Source organism: Haliotis rufescens, unplaced genomic scaffold (assembly GCF_023055435.1).
Source record: "Haliotis rufescens isolate VD_foot unplaced genomic scaffold, xgHalRufe1.0.p SCAF_1, whole genome shotgun sequence".
Classification (NCBI taxonomy): Eukaryota; Metazoa; Mollusca; class Gastropoda; order Lepetellida; family Haliotidae; genus Haliotis; species Haliotis rufescens.
The window spans coordinates 93,905,106-93,918,263 of NW_025963779.1; the positions used below are offsets into that span (position 1 = coordinate 93,905,106).

At 46.8% G+C, this 13,158-nt stretch overlaps 1 protein-coding gene across 1 annotated transcript; it reads left to right on the forward strand.

The window, feature by feature from the left end:
- Positions 1-829: 829 nt before the first annotated feature.
- LOC125372235 (mucin-2-like) lies at positions 830-12,179 on the forward strand. The gene is made up of 4 exons (XM_048381500.1): positions 830-893; positions 7,554-8,010; positions 8,247-10,616; positions 11,012-12,179. Exons 1-4 carry the CDS (start codon positions 830-832, stop codon positions 12,177-12,179), a joined length of 4,059 nt encoding a protein of 1,352 aa, XP_048237457.1.
- Positions 12,180-13,158: the final 979 nt, after the last annotated feature.

Sequence of the window (13,158 nt, forward strand, 5' to 3'; positions counted from 1 at the left end):
ATCACAATATTTGTTTTACTGTACGCAAAAGATATTGGCTAGAAATGCTTATAGTCTAAAACATATACTCATTTCGTGGCTATTGTATACATTGGAGGCTTAAGATTAATACTAAGAAGACTAAAATATTAATATTTGGTGGATCAAATACTAAATATAAACATAATATCAAAAGTGATCATAGTGGTTTGGAAAAAGTTGATTCCTATAACTACCTTAAGCTTGGTGTTACTTTTCAACAAACGTTAAAATTCACATTCACAAGGAAAAAGTTAATAGAACAAGCAACTAAAGCTATGTTCTATGCTTTAAGCCAAGGACGGAAATCTATTTATCACTTAAATGTCAACTGCGGCTTTATGACAGCATGGTTAGACTAGCTTTTCTGCGAAGTCAACACTAAAAGGTGACCATTTACGTTTTCTAAAATATCTTTTTATCGTTCAACTTATGAAAAAGTACCCAAACTTCATGGTACATGGGGAACTTTGAGGACTCCATCCTTCAAACATCGCTAAAGTGAGAATGACATGTCTGGAGACAAACTAAGCTCCTGGAAATTATCTAAATTATCCTTTTTTTATACAAGTTATTCTTTAATGACGACCTGTTTGGTCAAAAGATCTTTTGAGGACTTAGCTACATCTGGTTTTCAAAAGTTAAAAAATCCTCCAGTGTCTTCTGTAACATGTGGGGCGTTACCGTCAAGGTCTTATGTAACATGTATGGCATTACCGTAAGCGTCTTCTGAAACAAAATGTAAGGCGTTACCGTCAGTGTCTTCTGTAACAACATGTAGGGTGTTGCCGTCAGTGTCTTCTGTAACAAGATGTCGGGCGTTACCGTCAATGCCTTCCCTAACAACATGTGGGGCGTTACCGTCAATGTCTCTTGTAACAACATGTAGGACATTACAGTCACCGTCTTCTGTAACATCACGTATGGCGTTACGGTCAGTGTCTTCTGTAACAACATGTGGGGCGTTACCGTCAGTGTCTTCTGTAACAGCATGTGGGGCGTTACCGTCAGTGTCTTCTGTAACAGCATGTTGGGCGTTACCGTCAGTGTCTTCTGTAACAACATGTTGAGCGTAACCTAACAACATGTTGGGCGTTACCGTCAGTGTCTTCTGTAACAACATGTTGAGCGTAACCTAACAACATGTTGGGCGTTACCGTCAGTGTCTTCTGTAACAACATGTCGGGCGTTACCGTCAGTGCTTTCTGTAACAACAAGTTGGGCGTTACCCTCAACGTCTTCTGTAACAAAATGTATATGGCGTAACTGTCAGTGTCTTCTGTAACAAGACGTCGGAAGTTACCGTCAGTGAATTTGGTAACGTGTAGCGCGTTACCGTCAGCGTCTTCTGTAACTCCATGTCGGGCGTTAGCGTAAGTGTCTTCTGTAACAAGATGTCGGACGTTACGTCAGTGTTTTCTGTAACAACATGTTGGACGTTACCGTCACCGTCTTCTGTAACAATATGTTGGGCGTTACCGTCGGTGTCTTCTGTCACATCATGTAGGGCGTTACCGTCAGTGTCTTCTGTAACAACATGAAGGGTGTTACCTTCAACGTCTTCTGTAACAACATGTCTGGCGTTACCGTCGACATCTTCTGTAACAACATGTCTAGCGTTACCGGCAGCGTCTTCTTTAACGTGTAGGGCGTTACCGTCAACGTCTTCTGTAACAACATGTGGAGCGTTACCGTCAGTGTCTTCTGTAACATGTAGGGCGTTACCGTCAGCGTCTTCTGTAACAACATGTAGGGCATTACTGTCACCGTCTTCTGTAATAAGATGTATATGGCGTTACCGTCAGTGTCTTCTGTAACTACATGTCGGGCGTTACCGTCAGTGCTTACTGTAACAACAAGTTGGGCGTTACCGTCAGTGTCTTCTGTAACAACATGTATATGGCGTAACTGTCAGTGTCTTCTGTTACAGCATGTAGGGCGTTACCGTCAGTGTCTTCTGTAACAACATGAAGGGTGTTACCTTCAACGTCTTCTGTAACAACATGTCTGGCGTTACCGTCGGCGTCATCTGTAATAACATGTAGGGCATTACAGTCACCGTCTTCTGTAATAAGATGTAATTGGCGTTCTTGTCAGTGTCTTCTGTAACAACATGTAGGACGTTACCGTCAACGTGTTCTGTAACATGTAGGGCGTTACCGTCAGTGTCTTCTGTTAAAACATTCAGGGGATTATAGTCACCGCCCTCTGTGACAAGATGTATATAGCGTTACTGTTAGTGTCTTCTGTGACAAAATGTTGGGCGTCACCATCAACTATTGCTTAATTACGGTATTGTTCTCGTTCCGTGTTTCCACTTGAAATATCCACACATCACACACACAGTAACGCCTGAGTAAAACCATATTCAAGCTGTTTAAATCCGCATTCGTTTAACTTTGCGCAATTGTCTCCTACTCTCTCAAGTAGTTCTATGTTTTTAGTCTGCTGATACAAACATTCGTTTTCAACAAGTCATAATTATCGTGGCATGTCCAATAATTCAGCCAGTCGCCGCCACGCGTTGGAGTCCCTGCCCTGTCTAATTCCGTCTAGACTGAGTGTGATCGTCTTGTTTCCTCATCAGTGGGTCGCGGCGGGTCCAGGATAACGGTGTCCACAACATCAGGTTGTTTAGGGTGATTGCTGTCTACACCAAGACACGGGGAGACGAGGTGATAAGTAACCCCACGTGTCGCTTCTTCACTGTACAGGGAACATTGTCGGCAGCGTAGTCTGATTAAAGAGGTAAGCTGACGTTTCCTCTGGATTTGCTTAATAAATATTGAGCACTATCTACACTTGCGTGGGCAAGAGAGGTTACTTTATTAAGATGGTGCACACACGTAGTCGCAGTTTACGTGGATTTGTTGCTATTTATCCTATATAGAATTGTAATAGTGTGAAGAGGTATTCTTTGGTCTGGTTGATTGTCGAGATTAATGAAATTTCGTAGTTGAAACACGTGCACGTTGGTTAGTGGGTTTTATATACTTTCCCTGTGTTGAAACAGAGCAGTGAACACGCCTCACGGAATGAGCCGGATTGTACTGACTGGGTGAGGTGAGATGGAGGTGTGTGTGTGTGTGTGTGACAGACACAGCATGAACTACACAGCATGAACTACACAGCATCAACTACACAGCATCAACTACACAGCATCAACTACACAGATTTTGAGCTGTGTGTATTATCTGTTGTACCTATGACAGTTCAAGTTTCACTGAAACCTTTGACCTTTTGACTGTGACTTTTATCCCCAGGGTAACCCGTTGTTGAATTTTTGCATAATTAACTGAATAAAGGAATCATAAACAACGTAATAAAATATATTTTTCATGGGGGGCTATAGTCCTAGGTGGGAATTGTCCTTCTCCTAACGCTTTGTACGTATTTTCATGGAGCTTGTGAATACATTACCAAAGAAGTCAAGTCAAAAGATAATAGCGCCGATGCGACACGCGGACAGAAATCCGTACAAAGAGAGGTATACTGCGAGGATGTTCGTAGATACAATTGGAAATACGTGTATTTCTATTGATGCTTGATCTCTGTTGGCTGCTTTATATCGATAAAAAATGTTGGGTCTTTCCAACATAAATCGATCCACAAAGCGTTCTTGCAATGCTTAAATACCGTATTTAGTTTGACATAGTGGATCTTTGTACTGCATGTTTCATCTGTTAAGTTAGATTCATATTCAGGACCCAGCAATTGTCATCGCGAGACTTCGCTTTTCAGTTAGTATGTGAAATGACTGAATTCTAATTGGACTATTACATATCGTGTTTGTAGAAGAATGGAATCAAAGCCAGTGAGATATTGTCAACAGTTCTGAGGTTCCACTTAACCATAACGCACTGTTGTAGTGCTATGCAGCAAGTAGTACCTTGGTCTCAACATGCTCTTCTGTTGCAACGTAAAGTGGGAGTGAGGTGGGCAAACAAACGTGGCGACGATTCTAAACGTTTGTGACTTCTCTCTGTATAGTTAGGGGTTATCTAATCAATGATACGCAATCCCTATGCCAATCACTTACTCCCCAATTACATTCCCGCGACCCATCGCCAACACTACGACCCCCACATTATTACCCGACTCCATCTCTACCACCCCAACTTTATCCCCCCGCAGACCCAATCACTACCTCCCGAAATTTATTCACCCGACTCCATCACTACAGCCTCGACTTTATTCACCCGACTCCATCACTACCTCCCAACTTTATTCACCCGACTCCATCACTACCTCCCAACTTTATTCACCCGACTCAATCACTACCTCCCGAATTTTATTCACCCGACTCCATCACTACAGCCTCGACTTTATTCACCCGACTCCATCACTACCTCCCAACTTTTATTCCCCCGCAAACCCAAACTCTACCTCCCCAACTTTATTCCCCCGACTCGATCACTACCTCCTCGACTTTATTCCCCCGACTCCATCACTACCACCCCAACTTTATTCAACCGACTCCATCACTACCTCCTCAACTTTATTCCCCCGCCGACCCCATCACTTTCTTCCAAACTCTATTCCCCCGACTCCATCACTACCTCCCCAAAATTATTTCCCCGCCGACTCCATCACTACCACCCCAACTTTATTCACCCGACTCCATCACTACCACCCCCAATTTATTCCCCCGACTCCATCACTTCCACCCCAACTTTAATCCACGACTCCATCACTACCACCCCAACTTTATTCCCCCGACTCCATCACTTCCACCCAAACTTTTTTACCCCGACACCATCACTACCACCCAAACTTTATTCCCCCGACCCCATCACTACCACCCCAACTATATTCCCCTTGAGTCCATCACTACCTCCCGAACTTTATTCACCCGACTCCATCACTACCTCCCCAACTTTATTCCCCCGACTCCATCACTACCACCCCAACTCTATTCCCCCGACACCATCACTACCTCCTCAACATTATTCCCCCGACCCCATCAATACCACCCAAACTTTATTCCCCCGACCCCATCACTACCACCCCAACTATATTCCCCCGACTCCATCACTTCCACCCCAACTATATTCACCCGACACCATCATTTCCACCCAAACTATATTCACCAGACTCCATCACTACCACCCCTGAATTATTCACCCGACTCCATCACTACCACCCCAACTTATTCCCCCGACTCTATCACTTCCATCCCAAATTTATTCCCCCGACTCCATTACTTCAACCCCAACTTTATTCCCCCGACCCACCACTACCTCCCAACTTTATTCACCCGACTCAATCACTACCTCCCGAACTTTATTCACCCGACTCCATCACTACAGCCTCGACTTTATTCACCCGACTCCATCACTTCCACACCAATTTTATTCCCCCGACACCATCACTTCCACCCAAACTTTATTCACCAGACTCCATCACTACCACCCCTGAATTATTCCCCCGACTCAATCACTACCACCCAAACTATATTCCCCCGACTCCATCACTTCCACCCAAACTATATTCCCCCGACTCCATTACTACCTCCCGAACTTTATTCCCCCGACTCCATCACTTCAACCCCAACTTTATTCCCCCGACCCCATTAGTACCTCCCAACTTTATTCCCCTCGACTCCATCACTACCTCCCGAACTTTATTCACCCGACTCCATCACTACTACCCCAACTTTATCCCCCCGACTCCATCACTACCACCCCAACTTTATTCCCCCGACTCCATCACTACCACCCAAACTTATTCCCCCGACTCCATCACTTCCACCCCAACTATATTCAAGCGACTCCATCATTACCACCCAAACTATATTCCCCCGACTCCATCACTTCCACCCCAACTTTATTCACCCGACACCATCACTTCCACCAAAACTATATTCCCCCGACTCCATCACTTCAACCCCTGAATTATTCCCCGACTCCATCACTACCACCCCAACTATATTCCCCCGACTCCATCACTTCCACCCCAACTTTATTCCCCCGACTCCATTACTACCTCCCAACTTTATTCACCCGACTCCATCACTATTACCCCAACTTTATCCCCCCGGCTCCATCACTACCACCCCAACTCTATTCCCCCGACTCCATCACTACCTCCTCAACATTATACCCCCGACCCCATCAATACCACCCCAACTTTATTCCCCCGACCCCATCACTACCACCCCAACTATATTCCCCCGACTCCATCACTTCAACCTCAACTTTATTCCCCCGACCCCATCACTACCACCCCAACTATATTCACCCGACACCATCACTTCCACCCAAACTTTATTCACCAGACTCCATTACTACCCCCCCTGAATTATTCCCCCGACTCCATGACTACCACCCCAACTATATTCCCCCGACTCAATCACTTCCACCCCAACTATATTCAAGCGACTCCATCACTAACACCCAAACTATATTCACCAGACTCCAACACTTCCTTCCCAACTTTATTCACCCGACATCATCACTTCCACCCAAATTTATTCACCAGACTTCATCACTACCACCCCTGAGTTATTCCCCCGACTCCATCACTAACACCCCAACTATATTCCCCCGACTCCATCACTTCCACCCCAACTATATTCAACCGACTCTATCATTACCACCCAAACTATATTCCCCCGACTCCATCACTTCCACCCCAACTTTATTCACCAGACTCCATCACTACCATCCCTGAATTATTCCCCCGACTCCATCACTACCACCCCAACTACATTCCCCCTACTCCATCACTTCCACCCAAACTTCATTCCCCCGACCCCATCACTACCACCCCAAATTTATTCCCCCGACTCCATCACTTCCATCCCAACTTTATTCCGCCGACTCCATAACTTCAACCCCAACTTTATTCCCCCGACCCCTTCACTACCTCCCAACTTTATTCCCCTCGACTCCATCACTACCTCCCGAACTTTATTCACCCGACTCCATCAATACCACCCCAACTTTATTCCCCTGACTCCATCACTACCTCCTCAACATTATTCCCCCGACCCCATCAATACCACCCCAACTTTATTCCCCCGACCCCATAACTACCACCCCAACTATATTCCCCCGACTCCATCACTTCCACCCCAACTTTATTCCCCTCGACTCCTTCACTTCAACCCCAACTTTATTCCCCCGACCCCATCACTACCTCCCAACTTTATTCCCCTCGAATCCATTACTACCTCCCGAACTTTATTCACTCGACTCCATCACTTCCACCCCAACTATATTCCCCCGACTCCATCACTACCACCCCAACCCTATTCCCCCGACTCCATCACTACCACCCCAACTTTATTCACCCGACACCATCACTTCCACCCAAACTTTATTCATCCGACTCCATCACTACCACCCCTGAATTATTCCACCGACTCCATCACTAGCTCCCCAACTATATTCCCCCGACTCCATCACTTCCAACCCAACTATGTTCAACCGACTCAATCACTACCACCAAAACTATATTCCCCCGACTCCATCACTTCCACCCCAACTTTATTCACCTGACACCATCACTTCCACCCAAACTTTATTCACCAGACTCCATCACTACCACCCCTGCATTATTCCACCGACTCCATCACTTCAACCCCAACTTTATTCCCCCGACCCCATCAGTACCTCCCAACTTTATTCCCCTGGACTCCATCACTACCTCCCCGACTTTATACCTCCGCCAACTCCATCACTACCTCCTCAACTTTATTCCCCCGCCGACGCCATCAGTACCTCCCCAACTTTATTCACCCGACTCCATCACTACCTCCCCAACTTTATACCTCCGCCAACTCCATCACTACCTCCTCAACTCTATTCCCCCGACTCCATCACTACCTCCCCAACTTTATACCTCCGCCGACTCCATCACTACCTCCTCAACTTTATTCCCCCGTCGACGCCATCAGTACCTCCCCAACTTTATTCCCGACCCCATCACTACCTCCCCAACTTTATACCTCCGCCAACTCCATCACTACCTCCTCAACTTTATACCTCCGTCAACACCATCACTACCTCCCCAACTTTATAAATCCGTCAACTCCATCACTACCTCCCCAACTTTATAAATCCGCCAACTCCATCACTACCTCCTCAACTTTATACCTCCGTCAACTCCATCACTACCTCCCCAACTTTATACCTCCGTCAACTCCATCACTACCTCCCCGACTTTATACCTCCGTCAACTCCATCACTACCTCCTCAACTTTATTCCCCCGCCGACGCCATCAGTACCTCCCCAACTTTATTCCCGACCCAATCACTACCTCCCCAACATTATACCTCCGCCATCTCCATCACTACCTCCTCAACTCTATTCCCCCGACTCCATCACTACCTCCCCAACTTTATACCTCCGCCGACTCCATCACTACCTCCTCAACTTTATTCCCCCGTCGACGCCATCAGTACCTCCCCAACTTTATTCCCGACCCCATCACTACCTCCCCAACTTTATACCTCCGCCAACTCCATCACTACCTCCTCAACTTTATACCTCCGTCAACTCCATCACTACTTCCTCAACTTTATACCTCCGTCAACTCCATTACTACCTCCTCAACTTTATACCTCCGTCAACTCCATAACTACCTCCTCAACTTTATACCTCCGTCAACACCATCACTACCTCCCAAACATTGTACCTCCGCCAACTCCATCACTATCTTCCAAACTTTATACCTCCGCCAACTCCATCACTACCTCCCCAACTTTATACCTCCGTCAACTCCATCACTACCTCCTCAACTCTATTCCCCCGACTCCATCACTACCTCCCCAACTTTATACCTCCGCCGACTTCATCACTACCTCCTCAACTTTATTCCCCCGTCGACGCCATCAGTACCTCCCCAACTTTATTCACGACTCCATCACTACCTCCCCAACTTTATACCTCCGTCAACTCCATTACTACCTCCCCAACTTTATACCTCCGTCAACTCCATCACTACCTCCCCAACTTTATACCTCCGCCGACTCCATCACTACCTCCTCAACTTTATTCCCCCGCCGACGCCATCACTACCTCCCCAACTTAATTCAGAACCCTATCACTGCCTCCCCGACTTTATACCTCCGCCAACTCCATCACTACCTCCTCAACTTTATTCCCCCGCCGACGCCATCAGTACCTCCCCAACTTTATTCACCCGACTCCATCACTACCTCCCCAACTTTATACCTCCGCCATCTCCATCACTACCTCCTCAACTTTATACCTCCGCCAACTCCATCACTACCTCCTCAACTTTATACCTCCGCCATCTCCATCACTACCTCCCCAACTTTATACCTCCGCCAACTCCATCACTACCTCCTCAACTTTATACCTCCGCCATCTCCATCACTACCTCCCCAACTTTATACCTCCGCCAACTCCATCACTACCTCCCCAACTTTATACCTCCGTCAACTCCATCACTACCTCCTCAACTTTATACCTCCGTCAACTCCATTACTACCTCCTCAACTTTATACCTCCGTCAACTCCATCACTACCTCCTCAACTTTATTCCCCCGCCGACGCCATCAGTACCTCCCCAACTTTATTCCCGACCCAATCACTACCTCCCCAACTTTATACCTCCGCCATCTCCATCACTACCTCCTCAACTCTATTCCCCCGACTCCATCACTACCTCCCCAACTTTATACCTCCGCCGACTCCATCACTACCTCCTCAACTTTATTCCCCCGTCGACGCCATCAGTACCTCCCCAACTTTATTCCCGACCCCATCACTACCTCCCCAACTTTATACCTCCGCCAACTCCATCACTACCTCCTCAACTTTATACCTCCGTCAACTCCATCACTACCTCCTCAACTTTATAAATCCGTCAACTCCATCACTACCTCCTCAACTTTATACCTCCGTCAACTCCATCACTACCTCCTCAACTTTATACCTCCGTCAACACCATCACTACCTCCCAAACATTGTACCTCCGCCAACTCCATCACTACCTCCCAAACATTGTACCTCCGCCAACTCCATCACTACCTCCCAAACTTTATACCTCCGTCAACTCCATCACTACCTCCTCAACTTTATACCTCCGCCAACACCATCACTACCTCCCAAACATTGTACCTCCGCCAACTCCATCACTATCTTCCAAACTTTATACCTCCGTCAACTCCATCACTACCTCCTCAACTCTATTCCCCCGACTCCATCACTACATCCTCAACTTTATACCTCCGCCAACTCCATCACTTCCTCCTCAACTCTATTCCCCCGACTCCATCACTACCTCCCCAACTTTATACCTCCGCCGACTTCATCACTACCTCCTCAACTTTATTCCCCCGTCGACGCCATCAGTACCTCCCCAACTTTATTCACGACCCCATCACTACCTCCCCAACTTTATACCTCCGTCAACTCCATTACTACCTCCCCAACTTTATACCTCCGTCAACTCCATCACTACCTCCTCAACTTTATACCTCCGCCGACTCCATCACTACCTCCTCAACTTTATTCCCCCGCCGACGCCATCACTACCTCCCCAACTTAATTCAGAACCCCATCACTGCCTCCCCAACTTTATACCTCCGTCAACTCCATTACTACCTCCTCAACTTTATAGCTCTGTCAACTCCATAACTACCTCCTCAACTTTATACCTCCGTCAACACCATCACTACCTCCCAAACATTGTACCTCCGCCAACTTCATCACTACCTCCCAAACTTTATACCTCCGTCAACTCCATCACTACCTCCTCAACTTTATTCCCCCGTCGACGCCATCAGTACCTCCCCAACTTTATTCACCCGACTCCATCACTACCTCCCCAACTTTATACCTCCGTCAACTCCATCACTACCTCCCCAACTTTATACCTCCGCCAACTCCATAACTACTTCCTCAACTTTATTCCCCCGCCGACGCCATCACTACCTCCCCAACTTAATTCAGAACCCCATCACTGCCTCCCCAACTTTATACCTCCGTCAACTCCATTACTACCTCCTCAACTTTATAGCTCCGTCAACACCATCACTACCTCCTCAACTTTATACCTCCGTCAACACCATCACTACCTCCCAAACATTGTACCTCCGCCAACTTCATCACTACCTCCCAAACTTTATACCTCCGTCAACTCCATCACTACCTCCTCAACTTTATTCCCCCGTCGACGCCATCAGTACCTCCCCAACTTTATTCACCCGACTCCATCACTACCTCCCCAACTTTATACCTCCGCCAACTCCATCACTACCCCCCCACTCTATTCCCCCGACTCCATCACTACCTCCCCAACTTTATACCTCCGCCAACTCCATAACTACTTCCTCAACTTTATTCCCCCGCCGACGCCATCACTACCTCCCCAACTTAATTCAGAACCCCATCACTGCCTCCCCAACTTTATACCTCCGTCAACTCCATCACTACCTCCCCGACTTTATACCTCCGCCAACTCCATCACTACCTCCTCAACTTTATTCCCCCGCCGACGCCATCAGTACCTCCCCAACTTTATTCCCGACCCAATCACTACCTCCCCAACTTTATACCTCCGCCAACTCCATCACTACCTCCTCAACTCTATTCCCCCGACTCCATCACTACCTCCCCAACTTTATACCTCCGCCGACTCCATCACTACCTCTTCAACTTTATTCCCCCGTCGACGCCATCAGTACCTCCCCAACTTTATTCCCGACCCCATCACTACCTCCCCAACTTTATACCTCCGCCAACTCCATCACTACCTCCTCAACTTTATACCTCCGCCGACGCCATCAGTACCTCCCCAACTTTATTCACGACCCCATCACTACCTCCCCAACTTTATACCTCCGCAAACTCCATCACTACCTCCTCAACTTTATACCTCCGTCAACTCCTTCAGTACCTCCTCAACTTTATTCCCGATCCCATCACTACCATCATCTCAGTTGATCGGTGGTACCTTGATGGCGGGTTGTGGAGGGATTGGATGGGCTTGCAAGGATGAAGGGTATGTTGTAACATGGTGTCCTCGGGGTGTGAAGGGTGTCGACGTTCGTGCAGCTGCTACATGGAGAGGTGAGGAAGGTCGGTGTCGGGGTGACAGGCTGAGGGGATGGGAGATTGGGGATAGAAGGGGTGGGGGTGTATGGAGGAGGGGTGGTGGATTGGAAAGGGGCCTCTCCGACGTGTGAAAGGCGACGGCGTTCGTGCAGCTGCTGCGACGTCCGCATCCCCAGCACTTCAAACAACTTGGTCTGAAATGTATTGCATCTTTATCCACTCTTACCTTACTTACCTGTCATAGGCTTTTAGCTATCTGTGAAGATAGATCTTTATCCGTTCTTACCTTCCTTACCTGTCATAGGCTTTTAGCTATCTGTGAAGATATATCTTTATCCGCTCTAACCTTACTTACCTGTCGTAGGCTATTCGCTATCTGTGAAGATAGATCTTTATCCGCTCTAACCTCACTTACCTGTCGTAGGCTAATAGCTATCTGTGAAGATATATCTTTATCCGCTCTAACCTCACTTACCTGTCGTAGGCTAATAGCTATCTGTGAAGATATATCTTTATCGATTCTTACATTACTTACCTGTCGTAGGCTATTAGCTATTTGTGAAGACATATCTTTATCGATTCATACATTACTTACCTGTCGTAGGCTATTAGCTATTTGTGAAGACATATCTTTATCGATTCTTACATTACTTACCTGTCGTAGGCTATTAGCTATTTGTGAAGACATATCTTTATCGATTCTTACCCTATTTGGCTGTCAGCTTGACAGTTGGAACACACGCTTCATTGTTTCAGTTGGACAGTTGAAATACACATGTCATGACTACCCGGTAGATGCTAGTCTATGTTTCAGTCTTACAGTTGGAACACGCACTTCATTGTTTCTGTTTGATAGGTGGATCACACACTTACTTGTTTTAGGTTACTAGTTGGCCCACAAACGGTATTGTTTCAGTTTGAGAGTTAGAACAATTTTTTCAGTTTAACATTTGAAACACACTTTAATTATCTCGTTTACGTTTCACGTTAACATTCATAGTTCATATGCCGAAGGATGAACTGCGATCGTCGATTCTTATGTACGTCCAAGTGCTGATGGAGACTGGTCCCATGAGAACATCTCATCTCCCATCAAGTTTTATATGCTTA